This window comes from Filicampus tigris, chromosome 10, assembly GCF_054856515.1.
Source record: "Filicampus tigris isolate MCC_2025a chromosome 10, RoL_Ftig_1.0, whole genome shotgun sequence".
Classification (NCBI taxonomy): domain Eukaryota; kingdom Metazoa; phylum Chordata; class Actinopteri; order Syngnathiformes; family Syngnathidae; genus Filicampus; species Filicampus tigris.
Genome location: NC_141226.1, coordinates 9,154,726 through 9,172,896, shown reverse-complemented (window position 1 = coordinate 9,172,896; position 18,171 = coordinate 9,154,726). Strand labels below are relative to the sequence as shown.

At 40.9% G+C, this 18,171-nt stretch overlaps 1 protein-coding gene across 1 annotated transcript; it reads right to left on the bottom strand.

The window, feature by feature from the left end:
- Positions 1-2,757: 2,757 nt before the first annotated feature.
- Positions 2,758-18,082, bottom strand: cpdp (CPD photolyase). The gene is made up of 10 exons (XM_086043861.1): positions 17,765-18,082; positions 17,328-17,638; positions 17,097-17,245; positions 15,563-15,745; positions 15,294-15,452; positions 12,853-13,051; positions 10,661-10,813; positions 9,680-9,801; positions 4,217-4,376; positions 2,758-4,110 (listed from the first exon to the last, which is right to left on the bottom strand). The coding sequence occupies exons 1-10, from the start codon at positions 17,785-17,787 to the stop codon at positions 3,962-3,964; spliced, it is 1,608 nt and encodes a 535-aa protein (XP_085899987.1). The 5' UTR covers positions 17,788-18,082; the 3' UTR covers positions 2,758-3,961.
- Between the last annotated feature and the right edge of the window lie 89 nt (positions 18,083-18,171).

Below are 18,171 nucleotides of genomic sequence, written 5' to 3'. Positions count from 1 at the left end.
CAAATATCAAAGTTCTCTCTGTGGATGGCAACCACCACTGACGTGCAATCTCCTAATCTGGTGATTTTCTCCTTTTTTTTTTTTCAAACTAAGGACACTTGAATTTAGAAGAAACCTGAGATAAAGGCACACAGCAGTGCTCAACATAAATGCACTTTGGACACTAATACTTAAACTTCCTAATTTTTTTTCCAGTAACGTTGACGATCAGATAGTGTTTTCAAAAGTTAAACTCCCAAGCTTTTGTGCTACAGTGACCAGGAAGTACTCGGGCTGCATCATTTTTTTTGCTGGATGTCTATCCCTTTCCATGGCATGTAGCTGTTGGAAGCTGGATGCGGTATAAAGCTCGACATGCCCACAGATCGCAATGATTATTTTGCCAACTATTGTTTCTGCACACAACCTGCACGGTTCGAGGTGTGTGTGCTGTTTGTGTGACGTAGTCAGTAAATTTTCGACACTGACTGGCGGTCACAACATGATGTATGTTTTGCAGTTCAAATGTCAAGTCAAACACATCAATTGTGCCACCTGGCATGGATTCGCACCTAACAAAGCAAACGGCATTGACTATATATTTAATTTTATCTATATTTAATCACATCACGAGAATAGTTCTCTCTGGTTTGACCATTGCATTAATCTTATTTCTGCCTTTGCCAAAACTGCTCAGGCACAATTTCTGAGAGAACTGCAGTTTCTAGTCATGGTGTTATTTTGAGATATAAATTCATACTGTCACTTTAATAATTGAATCCCTTTTTACTCAACTCAACTCAGCTTTATTTAGAGAGAACTTTGAAAAGAACCATAGCTGCACCAAAGGCCTACAGTGCACGGATCTCATCACATCCAGCTAATTAGTGCAAAACAAGATCTAGGAGGAAATTTTATGTTTCAAAAAAACAGCCCAGAGTAGTTTCAGATAGTTGTTTATGAAATGTGTGCGGCTTGCTCAAAGGTAAAGTTAGCCCCCGCTCCTCCACTTAGTGTAATTAATTAAGACTTTACGAAGGCTAAAGATGATCAGTGTTCACTAAAGCTCCTAATGTAATTATGATGCAACTCACTAACTCAGTATGTGAAAACAACACTCTAAAAACAGTTGGGTCAAAAATAACTATTTTGGGGTTAAATTTGACCCAATTGTTGTGTTGTGTAAAAAAGGACCGACCCAGGCTTGGGTCAATTTGAACCCAAAAATTGGGTTATTCAGTTTTGACCCAACTTTTAGGGTTAAATGAACACAACAACTGCGACTGGCTGGCGACCAGTCCGGGGTGTAGTCTGCCTTCGCCCGTTGACGGCTGGGATAGGCTCCAGCAACTCCCCGCGACCCTGTATAGGATAAGCGGTTTGGAAAATGACATGACATGACATGAACACAACAAATTGGGTCAAAACAATGCAAATTATTGGGTTATTCCACTATTTTATTTATTTATTCATTTTATTTGTAATGCTAAGGATACTGCCTCTTCCCCAAAAATGTATTAATAAAAACAACTGAATGGTTTAAAAAATGTGTATTTATCCCCACGTACATCACTCCTGACATTGACATAATTTCAGCAACAGTAACAGTAGGGGACGATGTACATTTGGTCAGAGCTGGGCACTCCGTCCCGGGGCCGGACCAGCCGGACGCCCATTTTTAGGGGTGACAGGTTTGAAGAATTTGATTAAGCAAGGGCAGAAGTGGATTTTAGTCGGGCCCACTAATCGGTCCTCATGCGTGTGGCATGGTCACGAAGCAGCCAAAGCTCATCTCATCCTACTCAGTGATATGCTTATGTTAACATGGAAAATCTGAATTAAAAAGTAGTGTTTAGAATTGTGGCAAATTGACCCAAACACAAACAATCCAAAAATTGGGTTAATGAAATAACCCAACTGTTTTTAGAGCACCGGTATACACATTGTAGATGTTGAGAGACAGGTGATGAGTATATTTTGGCTACAAAGCAGGCACGGCGCTAGGATTTTTTCTTCCCAAGCTAAGGGGGGACTTGACGATATGTGGGAGGGCTGAGGGAAAAAAATCGATTTTCATGACTCCACTTACTTGAGAGGTTCTCATGTTTTTTTAAAAAAATATAATATACACTAGTGGTGCAGGTGTGGTACCGACGTTATGTGTTTTCCAATATAAGTTATGAATTTGCCCGAAGGTAGGGATTTGGATCCTACTGTCCAAGCGCGGTAATTGATTGTCTTTATCCTTTGCTGTTTTCTCTTGCTCTCATGGGCGAATGCGTGTTGCACAATATTTTGAAGCCTCCGCAGTTAGGAACTGTGGGTAGTGCTACTTCAGGAGTTTGACCTGACTCTTCTTTTTGGTTTGTTTTTTCATTGAATTCGGTAGTCGGAAACACTACTGGAAAGCCCGTTTAAAATGATTGAATCGGCCTATAGATGATTACTATTTGGTCCGGCCGGACAAAATGGCAGATAAATGGATGGCGGAAGGGTACCCGGCTGTAGGTGGAAGGCGATAAACACACCGCAAATATTTAGTAAAATGCTGATCTCTGGTGAGATCTAGAGCTAGAGCACCAATCCGAGAGCGGAGATTATTTCCGAACGCAGCCATAATTCGCATGCAACTGAAAGACTCAAACCCGCCGAAACAGGAATTGTATTGGAACAGAACGGCTACTTGCTTGTGAACTTTAAAAAAAAAAAAAAAGTTTTTAAACTTCAACAAATATATAAATAAATGACTGATTTTCAAATATTTCAGACAAACACTAGTGAAGACTAAAGACAATGTTTTATTGTGTTTCAAACAGTAATAAACATACATGTAATGAAAAATTATACATACAGTCCTTCACAAATTTACTAGACCAGCTCACAATGTGTCAGCATCAGCAATTATCCGAATCATATTTTAGGTTTCTGTTATGGTTAATCCTTCAGCAAAAGCTATTTAACCGACATTATATTTAAAATGCTAATCAATAAATTTTCTAATTTACCGTTTTACAAAAAATAGGAAATAATTAAGTGCTGTAGTGCCTTGAGATACAAGTTTAAATTGTTCCGTGTCCACACCCATAACTCGAATCACCTCAACTCACCTTTTTCCATTTACGTGAATGGAGATGCCATTCATCCATTACAGCACCCACGCCCCCCCCCAAAAAAAATCTTGCTTTTTGTATTATAATGAAGAAATATAGCACTCCATAATATTGCACTTTATAAAAACATACAGTAATGACATAATTCAATATAATTAAAAATAAAGAATTTAACAATTTTTTTGTCACACTGCATCAACGATCATTGGGCTGCTCTTTCTGGTATAGTATAAGAGACCGGTGGCTGGACTATTCATTGAGATGTATCAACTCTTCTCAACTTATCAGTACAGCACTAACATTAGTTGTACTTCACAGAGGGAAAAAAAACAGACGCATGGCTTGGTATTCTTATATCGTCTGTCGACATGTGTTGCTGCACCGTTTGTGTTTAGTTTGACAGCTGCTTGTTGGGAAGTTTGCTGCCACCAAACAGCCCTGTGCTCGCAAGTGAAAGCAAAAAACCCTAAGTCGAGTCACTCGTATCTCAAGGCACCGTTGTACATTATTAGAAAAGTGAATTAAATTCAAAATTTCTCATTCCAGTTCAAAATGGTAAACGCTTACTGAAATTGAAAGAGCCCGCGTTGAAGTAATTCATGAAGCTGTAAAGCCTCTTCTCGTTTTATGACTCGTGGTCTACTAAATGTGTTAAGCATTGTACTGTATATTAATATGAAAATAAGAATAATAAACCCTATGGTCCACATAACTAACTACAGATACTGATACTTACAATAAATGAACATTTGTATCAAAACATCAGCACCAAAGATTTTGACCTGCATGTCACAACATATCACTATGCTCTGTAAACACAGCCAGTAAATCACCTGCAAACAGAGAAAAACCAAAGAGGCAGAACATGCCTCTCAAAGACTTTTGGGACAATATTTTTTCTCAAACTTGGGTACGTCAAACTTGCGAAGGCAGCCTTTGTAGTTCATGTAGCGGATCTTTCCAAAAACCTCTCTCTCTGCCCATCCCTGGTCGTGAATGCCACAAATAGACCACATACAACCTAAAGGGAGGGCCAAAGACACCAAAGAGCGGAATCAATAAAGGAGAGGGCGATTGGCTTAATTTGATACTGTATGTTGAAACGAACAAGTAAAGCTGTGGCGTACCCACAAATCCGTTTGGGTCCTGGCCGTCCAACTCGTAGCGATCGTTGAGGTAGAGAGCGATGGAGAGCGCCTCCTCTGGTGAAGAAGTCCACTCGAGAATCTTTTTGGCCCAGTACATCCGCAGGAAGCCATGCATCTTACCCTCGGAGACCATCTGATACTAAAGAGAGGAGGTAACATTCGGTGACTAAAACAAATACACACAAAATTTGTCATTTCCATCAAAAATTCGCAATTAAATATATTTGCCAATATTAACTAATCCACTAGCAGCCATTTTCAAAACACAGCTCCCCGTATTGCCAGCCATTATAGAACATTTTGACTCATCTTTTAAGAACCATCGAATGCTGTTTTGTAACAATATAAGCACCCAACCTCCAAAAAAATTTGACTCTCTCCTTTCACCAGACACCAAAGTTTGTTTAGATTTTTCTATTCTTCAATAATAAGCAGTAGAACGTTGGTTTGGTTGGTTTCACCAAAAACAGACATTTCTGACCAAAAAGAAGATGAGATTTTTGAGAAAAAAAACAAAACAATGTCAAGCAGAACAGTTACAGAGCCCATAAAGTGACATGGAAGTAAAAAAAACAACAACAAAAAAAACTGCATTCCCTCGCAAAGATTGCGAGATAACGCACATTTTTTTTGCGAGGGAATGCATTTTGTCTTAAATGTGTGTTTATCTACTTTCGGGTCAGTTTGGCAGCTAGCCTAGCCTAGCCTCTAATGCGCGGCTGTTTGAGAGACGACAGTACGTTGGAGACGGCCGGCAAGAATAATGGAGGAGGACTTGGAACGCTCCTTGCGGTCAAGAGATGTCCTTTATTGTTTAGCACTCGCTTCAGATGTCTTTCGCTTATTTGGAAATCGTGCTTAATATCAAAAACTGATTTTATGTCTTTGTATTCCAAGCGAATTCAAAGCAATTCAATTAAACTCGCCTATGGCTGGAAACGCTCCCTTTGTTGCTTTTGTTTGCCCGGAAGATGACCCGTTGACACAAACACGAATTTTAAAAAATGCATTCCCTCGCCCAAAAACTTTGCGTTACCTCGCAATTTTTGCGAGGGAACGCAAATCTTTGCTAGGGAACGCAATTTTTTTTTTTTTTTTTACTTCCATGTCACCTTAGGGGCTCCGTAGAACAGTGACTTTGATGCTATCGTTTTTTTTTTCTTACTTTTGCAACACCTCAAACTATGAAAAAAGACTGAAGAAGGGATTTTGATAGCAAATTAAGAAATGAGCAATGCGCAAAGATCAATGCTGGCTTAACTCATGGCTTTAGTTTGAATTTACATGGTGTACTGTTCACCATTCACTCATTGAACATCTTTTGTTAAGATCACAACACATACTTTCTACAAGGTCTGGGCAATTGATTGAAATTTAATTGTGATGTGGATTTGTCTTTTCTCAATCTCAAAAACATGATAATCAAAGAAAAACAATTGTGGAATGGCGTGATGTGTGTGTCAATTCCTGACTTTGTGAAAGTACCCTGACTACACCAGGCTACCTGCGCAGCAACTGTCTGACGTTATATGATACTACCCTCATTGAGCGTGCTTTAAACTGTTAAATGACACCTCAGTTAGAGTTTACTGTAAAACTAAACACCAGAGGTGTGCATTCCGTCAGTACTGATGAATATTTTGTGAACAATTACTCCCAGTTTGGGTCACATATGCCAGATGGTGTGAGAGAGTCAGACAGAGATTCCTGGAGAGGGAGGCAAGTGCGTAATATCGTGTGATGGACTATTATCTTCGATTTATCTTCTACTGGTTTACAAGGCACACGGCATGTTACAATTTGTTTATTTATTGAACGTTTGAGTCAAACACATGATTGTAAATATTTGGATTGATTCATTTATAACAGACAATAGTGATTTTAGGTCGTTTAATTACCTGACGTGTTTCGGCGTGTTACTTCCGCCTTCATCAGAGTGTCACTGGTGTAGTTGTGACGCGTCTTTATCAGCTGGTGTTCCATGACTTACCTGTCAAAATTGACAGGCAAGTCGGTTCACCCCTGCAGGATGCTGCTCCAGGTGGTAGAGAGCATAAAAGCACCCTCGTCCCTGTTGATGGTCCTCGGGCCTCGCTTGCGGATCTCAATGGTCTCCCTGATCCAGCGCTGATGTTTGTTTTCTTCAGTGCGGATGACTCTGGCATTCTCCCACTCCATGATGTGGTTTTCTCTTTTACAGTGGTCGGTGATGGCTGACTTGTAGTGTTCCTGTTGTGCTTGTTCTTTTATTGCTCTTGTTTGTCTTGTTGCTGTCTCTTTCTCACACTCTTTCTTATGTTCATTTTTGTAATAAAACTCCTTCCTGTCTCCCCGATGTGTGATTTATTGCATGATTTGCACGGAATTTCATATATGGAATTGCATTTATTTTCCGGGTGTATTTTGTCTTGGCTGGATGGATGGACCCTGGATGAACCAAAATCTGGCGGAGGGTTGTGTGTGGTTTGACGGGTGTCTTAATGTTGTATTTTTTCATTGCCCTTTGAATACGTTCCCGTAATCCCTCACGTATGGCAACGTTACCATTCCTCTGTGTTCTTGTTTGTTTTTTCCTTCCTCTCTGTGTTGTGTTATTTTTGTTCTTGGCCTGCCCTGCGCCTTTGCATCCTGGAGGGGTGAACCGACAGCGGGGGCATGACTTGCCTGTCAATGTTGACTCTAACTGACTTGCCTGTCAATTTTGACAGGCATATCACGCCCTCATGGAACACCAGCTGATAAAGACGCATCACAACTACACCAGTGACACTCGGATGAAGGCGGAAGTAACACACCGAAATATGTCAGGTAATAAAATGACCTAAAATCACTATTGTCTGTTATAAATGAATCAATCAAAATATAGATAACAAGGAAGACAAAATGGACTTAATACAACTACCGGTACATGATTGCAAACATTGATCAGAGTAGACACACTGCTTGTGCTGCGAATGCTTGTAACATAGTAAGTAGTACGACAACGGCATGCCACCGAAGAAGAAGATTAAAATGGTCTGATGGTCCTAAAATAGTAGTGACAAACTGTAAATTAGCTATGACAGAAGCGTGGTTAATATAACAATGACGGACTGACGATGACCGATTTGGTCAGTAATGACGGACTGACTTTTTCCATAATTGTTTATAACATTCATATACAGTACATCATCTGTTGGAGCGTCAGGTGCCTAATCTTGCGCAACTTCCAACATGGTGGCATTTTTCCTCCCTCATAATCAACATGACAAGCTGGGATTCACCGCCTAATCTTTACCTTTGACTCATGCGCAGTTGATTTCAAATCCAAAGTGATGCACTAATTGCGGTTTTTCACTATTTGCGGCAGGACTCTATCCCTGTAAGTGTATTGTGCAAACTTTCCACAAATTAAAACATTTCTCGAGTGGTTTAATAAAATGTATACATCAAGGATCAAGAATTCCATCACACCCCTCAATCAAAAACTTCACAGTACATTCCAAGTGTGTAATGGATTATCTGACTCGAATGCTGATAAGACTCTCTGATGCATTTCGATGCATCCAACAACGCTGCAGATCTGATATGACATAAACGTGTCTCTGTGTTGTCTGGTCAGCGTTTGTAAGAAAAGAAAAGTAAAAGTTTGGATTACAGACACATTTTCTAACAGTGGCTGCTCACAAATAAATGGCTCTCTGTTAATTTCACAGTTGATGGCTTGGCAGAAGCTCCAGAGACACAATTATTTGTAAACAAGTTAAATTAAAAACTTTTCCGTGATTGCCATTCATTCAACTTCTATCCTCATTAAGGTCGCGGGCGAGCTGGAGTCTAGCCTAGCTGACTTTTTGGTGAGAGGCGGGGTATACCCTCGACTGGTCACCTGCCAATCGCAGGGCACATATACAGAAACAACATTCATGCACATATTCACACCTGGCGGCACTTGACAGGGTGCTCAGAAAGTATTCATCCCACTTCACTTTTTCTGCATTTTGTTCTGCTACAGCTGTATTCCAAAATTGATTATATTCATTAAATCCCTCAAAATTAACTAAATCAATTAACAAAAATATCTTAAAAAAATACCAACAACAAATAAATAAGTATTACCTTACTGTCACCAAATATACAACAAATATTGCATTACTTGCTCAAATATTTGTTTCTTCAAAAAAGTTGAAATATGATTCAGGCAACTATTTTGTCAAGCTAACAATGGACAAAAGTATACTAATAGCTGCTGCCCTCGCACATTCATGGGTCAGCATGCACAATTTCTTCAATTCATTGTTTCTTTTTGAACCTATTCTCTTGTTATTTGCTGAAAAATTATTTGCTGTTTTAGTGCTCAAGGTAAGGTAATAATTATGCTTTTCCATTAGCCCGGTTTCACGCAGAGACGGAGACAGTGACAGTGACTTTGCTTGGTCACTTTTCTATTGGACTCTATTGGTTCTAAAGCTCATGACGTCTGGGACCGTGTCAACACTGTCACCTGATTGGCCGACAACGATATAGCAAGGGACTCCGCTGCAACACCCATTCCTGGTTTTAGACAAGCGAGACAGAGCCACCCCCCGGCCGTCTCCAAAGTAAAAGAAATACAGTACATACAGTAACCATAATAGTATTTTACAACAACGGTGAACCATATTTACAATTTCATATGTGCTAATAGTTAAAATCCGCAAGTTTGGGGTAAAAATGTTTGCGAGCGCATGCACTGAAGCATGCTAGGAAGTCACTTGTGAAATGTTATTGCAGAACCCTACACATCGCAAATTAATGCAGTGCAAGCTTGCAAAGTTCAGCTGATCCCGCCCCCAACCTGTCCCCTGTGCCTGTTCTTATGGAAAAGCAACGGAGGCCGCGTGGTGTGGTGTTGTTTCGGGCTGAAGGAAAAGCGGCATAACAGTATTGCTTTGGGCCAATTTGGGGGTATCTTGGTGCAGGAGTGAGTTGAGGAGCTTCATTAAGACTAATATGGTCCTTTTCTGCCATCTTGTGCCATCTACAGGTAATTACAGTAAATTATATCTTTTAAGAGGTGCACCAATTACTCACAGATTTCTACTATCCGCAGCAGGCCTCAGATTGCTTTACCCCAAAAACAGTGTCTAAAGGGTTCACAGTACTTTGTTGATGCACCATTGGGGCGTTGCGTGTATAATTTTGAGTAAAATTAATCAACTCAATGATGGAATAAGCCTACAACAATAAAATGTGGCAAAAGTGAAGTGCTGTGAGGAAATTCTGGATGCAGTGGAAAGTCTGCATTTAACCGACCTTTGGGGATTGTTATCGAAAACATACAAACTACACCTAGGAGTACCTGAGCTGAGATTCAAACTCAGCACAGCTTGACTGTGAGGCCAACATGCTAATCGCTACTCTGTGGTGCTGACCTTTCCAGAATATTCCCCCCTTTTATTTAGGTAAAATTTTATACAGTACCTGAGCTGCATTCCACAGCTTATCATGCGTTTTGGCCTTCTCCAGTTGCTCTCGGGTGTACAGATATGGCCTCTTGTCCTTGGCGTGATCTCTCAAGCTCTTTTGAGCCCATTCATAAGCACCTGGAAATATACGGCATAAAAAGAAATTAGTCATTTCAGATGTACTCAATGGACTGACAAAGAAGGAAATCATCTACCACTTAAAAATATGTCAATTTAAGAGATGAAAAACTGTTGAATATTAAAGAATTTACTGAATCCTAAAATTAAGTTAGAATGTGGATATCTTGCTTTGCTTCTTTACCACATTTCAAATCAATGGTTTTTACCCTCAATGCAACAAAACCAAATCATGTTACAAAGCTATCTTTACTTATAAGACGAACATTGTTTGATTTGCATTACTTATATGAACAAACTAATCCCAAAGAGTTTGAAGAATTAAAAATACATGTCAAACAAGAGCTTATGTTAAAAGGGGAATCAAATTTACAGCAGGAGTCCAACAAATCTTTTCCAGGTTGACTTCCAGGTCATTGGAATACACATTCACAGGTATTCCAAACTACCGGTACTCAACATGAGCAAGACCAACGGCGTATAATAAAATGACAATTACGGTAAATAAAATAACTCCATCCATCCATCCACTCTCTGTATCGCTTATCCTAAAGCAATGGTCATCTTGTGGCCTTTTATAATTTTCTAATGTTAAAAAAAGCCTCGTCTGTTTCAACTATTCTCACACTCACATTTCACGATTTATATAATATTACGATGTACAACTGTAATAGTTTTTCGGTATGCATTGGTTCTTTTCTGGTTGTATCGTTCACATTGGACATTTCCTCGGAAATCATGGGTACCCTTTTTCATAGTGGTATGCCCCAAAAAAAATCAAAAATAAAAACACAAAACTCTTGCAAAGTTAATGTTTTACTGCATACTTGGAAACAAAACCTGAAAGATCTCAACTGACCCTCCACGCTGTCGTATTTTTCGTTGTAAAAGCAGAAGTTGTCAGTCAGCTCTCGGCGCACCACCAGCTCTTCGATGAAGGGCGCTACTGACTGACTGGCGTTCTTTCCGCCGCGCTGGACTTGCAGTGCCACACGCTGGGCAGAAAGGTGTCCTGTTAGCAGCAATCACAAAAATCACAATATCAGTACGGAGTATAAAGAGCAGAATACACTGATCCTTTGAGCCCATTCAGAAGCACTGAGGCTTATGATTTTTAAGCGATCCATTTTTTTTAGGGGTTTCTACAGAGTTATGCGCCTTTGGTGTAGTACCACGTTGTGCCACAACATGCCAGGCAGCACCGAGCTCTACTGGAAGACATGCAACAGAATTAAGAGCAAGACGAAGAGCCGATACGCTCTTTGTGTCGTTGCTTGGTTCGTGATGAAGTAGCAGTTGTTTGAAGGTTTGTAATAACCGTAACATCCATGCTAATTTCAGTTAGCCCATCTATGTCTTATCTCAATGTTAGCATTAGGCTAGCAGACTTTCAATAGATGAAATGACATGGATTGGGTTGACAAGTTAGTGTTTAAATGTTAAAATGTTGAATTCTCATATATTCTGTGTCAGTCTTACAACTGCGAGTGACAAGACAGCTTGAGCAAGAATGCTTACTCTCTTATTCAGACAATTTTGCAAGCGAGGAAGTCTTTGTTTGCTCAAAATGATATTATACAATGGTCTACATCTTGACAACAAGAGAGTGACAACAGGCAAAGAATACTTTAAGAAAAAAAGGGTATTTGAATAGGTTAAGGTATGTTTTAATACAATTAAATGTGCTTAGAGCATGTGGGTGGGGTAAAACTATAACAGATTAAAAAAAAAATACCTATTGTATCTATGGTCTCTTTATACCACAGATTTTTACCTATTGCGATTGGATCTGGAACATATATAGGGGTTCAAAGGCACAAGTAAAATCAGGGCCGCGCTTATGCCACGTGGAAGCAAGCGACAAGCACTGGCGCCTCTTCATGATACACTGCTGAGATCAATGGTTCTCTGGAGAAATCAATAGAAGAGCACTGTGACAAAAGCAATCCAGGAAAGGCAGCAGCATGATCACACGGGAAAGTGCCACACAGCCGCATTATGGATGGAGGCGGCGTAGAGCGACCGCAACATCGGCCTGGCTTGAGATCCATTTACACAGAATACGCTTTTATTGAGCGAGCCCCTTTCAGAAGCACTTAAAGCACCATGTGAAGCTGTTTACTTTTTTTTTTTTTTTTTTTGCGCATGTTGGTCGAAAACAGACTTTGGAGTGGAAAAGTTACTCAGTTTCTTTACATATGTACAGTATAAACATCTTGAGTTCCCCCACATATTCGCTACTTGTGAATTTCCTTATTCGTGATTTTTTTTTTTTCTGACCTATCTGCTTTTCAGACCTATCCCTACCTAAAACTCACCTACTTGCAGTGTCTGTATTTAGCTCAAGAACTTTCCAAAATAAAAGCATTACTTTTGTGCCATAATATGAGTGCAAGAACTACATTAAATCATACCCTAGCAATGTCTAATTGAAAAAAGTGCTCTGCATCTTAAGGCCTCTATATGAAATTAGAAAGTGTTTTGGGTGGGGGTCAATATTCAGTATTCATGGCAGAGCTCAGTCTCTATCCTGCAAGCATAATGCGGTAACACAGTACAGTGGTACCTTGACTTACAAGTCAACACAAAATAAAGAGAATTACTTGTGTATTGAAACAAAACACATAAACTGTGCCTAATGAAAACTAGCCTCGATGCTGCGGTAGTTATAACCCTTTACGTAATGAATATTTGAACACAAATGGTGCAGCAACACATGTGGGCCAAAAATATAACAATACCCCTATATTTTCAGAAAAGACGAGACTGTATACTGTATTCTTAATGCTCATTGAAACAAATGAATGGCATTTCCGTTCATTTCAATGGGATAAGCTTGACTTGCGATACGAGTGTTTCGGGTGGAATCAAGGCACTGCTGTAAGTGCATATCTTTGAAATTGTGGTAATACCAGACATACAGAGGTGCATAAATCAACTATTTAAGAAGCTTTATGTTAACCAAGTATGATTAGGGTTCAAACCACGGAGAAGAATGTGTGCAAAGTTGAGCAAGTGTTCAAATTTTCTTTCTTCAGGGGTTCTACTAACCAAAGCGGATCCAAGGGGACAGCTGGCTGAGCGCAGCAACGTTGGGGTCATTACGTTGAGTGCCAAACAGCTTGAGGCGGACGTCGATGAAAGATTCCAACATGGCCATTCCCGACATGGTGCCCGGCTGGGCCCACTCCGGCTCGTCCACGGTTCTGTCCACCTGCAGGGAGGCCACGGTTTTGGCCCAATCTACTGGCTGGGGAAAAAACACTGTAGTATAACAACATCCTCATCTTTACCAAAAAGAAAAAAAAGACCACATTTTTTCCTGGAAAAAGATGTAATTTTTTTAAGGATATAGTGTGTTTTTCCAAGATAAAGTCGCAATATGTCAAATATGAGGGATGTTATGAGTTGTACTTTCTAAGAACAAAGATGTATTTTTTCGGGGTCAAAGTCAGAATGTTTTGAGAGTAGTCATATTTTTCTATGATGAAGTCATAATATTAAATAAATAATAATAATAACACATATCGTGACAATCGATATTAATGTCAAAGTTTAACAAGGGAAGGGATTAATAAATTCTTACTTTTTCTGCCATTTAAGAGTATACTTGTGTTTTTCCAAGATATTCATAATATTGTATTCTATTTAATTTAAAGTTTAACAAGGAAAAAAGTGATATTATGAAAAAAATTATATTTTTGAGGGAAGAAAGCTGTAACAACAACTTAACTCTCGACATATACATTATTATGGAAAAGGACTACTGGTACTTTATTCTCTCTCCCCCAAAAATTACTATAACCTCGAAAATAAAAATCACCTTTTGTTTCCTAAAATAATGGGAATTCATTCCTGTCATAATATGCTTGCTTTCACAACAAAAATGACTTTATTCATGCAGGGATGTTTTCATGTTTGGTCTGCTTTTTTTTTTTTTAAGTTTCATGTTTTACTCAGTATTCTGTCTGTCCCGTCATGATTATTGTGTCCACCTGTGTGCCGCCCACTCCCTAGTGCTAACCAATCAGATCCCTTTTACCTTGTGTGTCTTGTCCAGGTGTTTCTCGTTGTCTCGTCAGTGCTTGTATTTAGGTTGCTAGTTTTTGATCAGTGCTTGTCGGGTCATTGTCGTTGTAGTGTGTCATTGTAGTCGATTGCCGTCGTTTGAACAAAAATCCTCAGTTTACGGTCACTTTTATTTCATTACTTCTCATTTCATTAAAATCTTATAAACTGCCCTCCTGCCTCGCCTCCCTGCGTTTCGGTCCTCCACGCCCTTGTATCATGCTGAACCCTGACAGAATGACCCGACCAGCAACGGACCCAGCAGGCCTATGGCCAACGTTGCTGCCTCCCATGCCCATGCTGGCACCTCGCCGGCTGCGGTCCCCCGCCGAGTCTGAGTCTTGTCAGCTGCAGTCCTCCGGCTCCTCGGCAGATGAGTCGGCCCTCCAGTAGCTCATTGACCACTACCGCCCCTCCCCTGTCGACGCCGCCTACCGGCGGCTCCTCGGCAGCTGCAGCCATGCTCCGACTGCTTCTTGGCAGCTGTCCTCCATTCCCGTCCCGGCGGCGCCAGCGCAGCGGCCGCCCTTTGTTCCCATTCCGGCGGCGCACATCCTGCGGCCGCCTTCCAGTCCCGTCGCAGCGGCGAGTGCCCTGCGGCCGCCTTCCAGTCCCATTGCGGCGGCGGGTGACCTGCGGTCGCCCTCTAGTCCCGTCGCAGCGGCGAATGCCCTGCTGCTGCTTGTCAGGCCTCTGGGACGACTGCCCGACAGCCTGTGTTTCGTAGGCTGTGATCCCGCCTCCTGGCCCCCGTCCGCCCAAACTGTCTTTTGGGTTATGTTTCTGGGGATGTCTGGGAGCCGTCCCTTGATGGGTCACCGTCATGTTTAGTCAGTTTTTTTTAAATTTTTTTTAGTTTCATGTTTTTGCTCAGTGTTCTGTCTGTCTCGTCATGATTGTGCCTTCCACTCCCTAGTGATAACCAATCAGCTCCCTTCCACCTTGTGTGTCTTGTCCAGGTGTTTATTGTTGTCTCGCCAGTGTGCTTGTATTTAAGTTGCTAAGTTTTGTTCAGTGCTTGTTGGGTCGTTGTAGTGTGTCATCGTAGTCGGTTGCTCTCATTTGAACAAAATTACCTGTTGTCCAGTTAAGTCTAGTTTAGTCTTGTCGCCAAGCCTCAGTTTCCAGTCACTTTTATTTCATTACTTCTCATTTCATTAAAATCTCATAAACTGCCCTCCCTTGTATCATGCTGAACCCTGACAGATGTCAGTTTTACAGTATGTGATGATACATCACAATCTTAACAGAGCTTTTAATTGGCACAAGGCTACGGCTGAGAGGAGTATTTAATTTAGTATTTTTGCTTGTTTTATTAATGCTGGTCTCCATATGTAGATATGAATGTTCCTAAATGATACCACACGACTCGCAGACTTCCGGGGGTTCAGTGACTACAATTCGAGAAAAATGGTTTAACTTACTTTGGCCTTTTTTGTTGCCATGTAGGGGTGCTTCTCAACCACGGGAAAATCAGTGAGGAACTCTGGTAAAAGTTTTGTAATTTTTCCCCGGATTGTCCTGGCAGCATATTCAAGTTTAGGAGACGCTACCCAGCATGGAACAATATTGTGGGCATCAACCTGTAGAACAAAATCAGGTGCCCAATTAAAATGTCAGTAAACTGGGTTTAGAAATCATACAGGCAATTCCAATAATCCAATTCCATTTATCTCCAAGATTTTACATTTACCTGAATGAGAGGAACATCATCTGGTAGACCCTTTTTCACATCATCCAACCACTTCAGAGGCTCCCTGAGCGGTGAGAAGTCCGTCACGACCGCCCCAAAGCCGTGATCGGACACAAAGCCAGGTAGCACTTTACCCGCGGAGCCGTGCAGCAAATGGAACTGGATGTCTAAAGATTTGCATTCCTGTTTGATGACAAGAGATGTTTTAACTAGTGGCAGACAGGCTGTGCATTTGGTAACCGGGACTTTGACTTGGGACTTACCCAACTACTTAACACCACCTCATGACACAATGATAGCAAAAATACTCAATCTAATAACATGACAAAATCCTAAAAATGTTTTAAGAAAATGCATCCTACTCACCAAAGATGCTGATTAATAAATGCATTGTGTACAGATCGCTGCAGATGTTTTTCTCATTTAACTTTAAAGACAAATTTTGTGGCGGCACGGTGGTCGACTGGTTAGCACGTCCGCCTCACAGTTCAGAGGTCGTGGGTTCGATCCCAGCTCCGGCCTCCCTGTGTGGAGTTTGCATGTTCTCCCCGTGCCTGCGTGGGTTTTCTCCGGGCACTCCGGTTTCCTCCCACATTCCAAAAACATGCATTGTAAGTTGATTGGATACTCTAAATTGCCCCTAGGTGTGATTGTGAGTGCGGATGTTTGTCTCTGTGTGCCCTGCGATTGGCTGGCAACCAGTTCAGGGTGTCCCCCGCCTACTGCCCAAAGACAGCTGGGATAGGCTCCAGCACGCCCCGCGACCCTTGTGAGGAGAAGCGGTACAGATAATGGATGGGTGGATGGATGGACAAACCAATCAGAGGATGGAAAAACACTGATATCGAGGGCTAGCAGTCTGGGACGAATATGAAACCTGATTGGCAGTCCCATTTCTAATCGAGGTGAAGTTACATGGGCCAGTACTACTGATTATGTGCAGTGGGCAAATCAAATGGTCATGGCAACATATGCATGCTAAAATTTGATTGGACAGAAAACTACATTCACGTTCACATACTGGAAGCAGTGAAGAGAAATGCTACCCAATTAGGAAAATAGACTGTTGGGAATAAATTGATACAATTTCATGGGGATTAAATACAAAACCTATTAATCGCTTGTCATTAAATCCAATTTTTCAACAGGATGGGAGAGTTTGTGTGCTAGTATGGATTCGGCCAAAATAATGCTGCAAGCAAGAGTTACCGTAAAATGGATGTAGTTCACCTTTCCATAACACAGTAGCTCCCAAACCTTTTTGTGGGACACACTTTTTTTCCAGATACAAAATAAATGTTTTGCATTCAAAATAAAACATGCTGCATGCTTTTGGTTCATAAATCTGAGAATTGCTTGTTTATATATTTTTTAGCAATTTTGTGATAATAAAGATATAATTGTGATGTTAAATGTCCATACTGTTTTCCTCTCTAAGTGACACCCACAAATGTTTTCAAATTCCCAAAACAGGCTTGGCAATATTTGCAATGTACTAACTGATCCAGTCCTACATATAAATGTCATTTTGTACCTTTTCTACTTCTTTCAGACCCTTCAGCATGAAGCTGTAATGTCTCAGTGTGGACAACTCGGATTTGGGAACAAACAAGCAGACACAGATGTGCAGAGGCAGATTCTTCATCAGGGCAAGGTGTTGGGCGTGGATCAATGCCCAGTTATCTAAAGAAAAGGAGATGAAATTAAAATGACCAGAAGGAAGTTTCGTTTTTTGGAGGCTCAATGCATGAGATCATGTGTTAACCTTGTATTCTCTGGTCCCTAAGCATCCAATAAAGGACCCCTTCTGACTCCTGCTTTGCCTCTTGTAGGTCTGATATAAATCGAACACGTTTCTTGTTGACTGTCATGTCTTTATTGTTGGACCTGTGTTGTTTGACAAGGTCTTGGAGCCACCCTGCTGCTTTTTCCTTCTTGCCTTCCTTGGTGGAGGCCAACTTCAGCTGCTTGGCACTGGGCTCAGCAGAAGCAGCAGCAGCAGCGGCAGTTGTTGCTTTGCGCTTCTTGTCTGACATGATGGTATCGAATGACTTGGTCAAGAAAGAGAAAAATGAGCTGTGAAATAAGAAGACAAACGAGAAATAATTATTCAGTGAGTACTGTACTACAAAACACTACTGCAAGACAATGCCACAGACTTTAATATATCAGCTATGAGCGGTCACTCATGTTCCAACTTACGTCCTCGTAACACGATGCCTCATATACGGTGAAAAGTAGGTAAGAGGAAAAGACGTCCAAATCGACAATAAGCTAGAATTTAATGAAAATGCTCGCTGTAATTTCCAACTTCACAAGATAAACCCACGTGAGTGGTTTGCGTTTACACAAGCTCATAATAGTGATGGCGTATATTTTGTAACAGCGTGGGGCGCGTTCTATTTGGCTCGAGTCGGCTCCTTGCCTTCAGCTAGAATGAGGGTAGGTCCGCATGAAAATGTTTAAATGTGTGCATATTGTTAGTTTGAAATAAAAAGTGTGTTTTATCCATCTATCCATCCATCCATCCATCCATCCATCCATCCATCCATCCATCCATCCATCCATCCATATGGCAAAGCTGTCGTCCTAGCCTGTTTTTAGTTAGC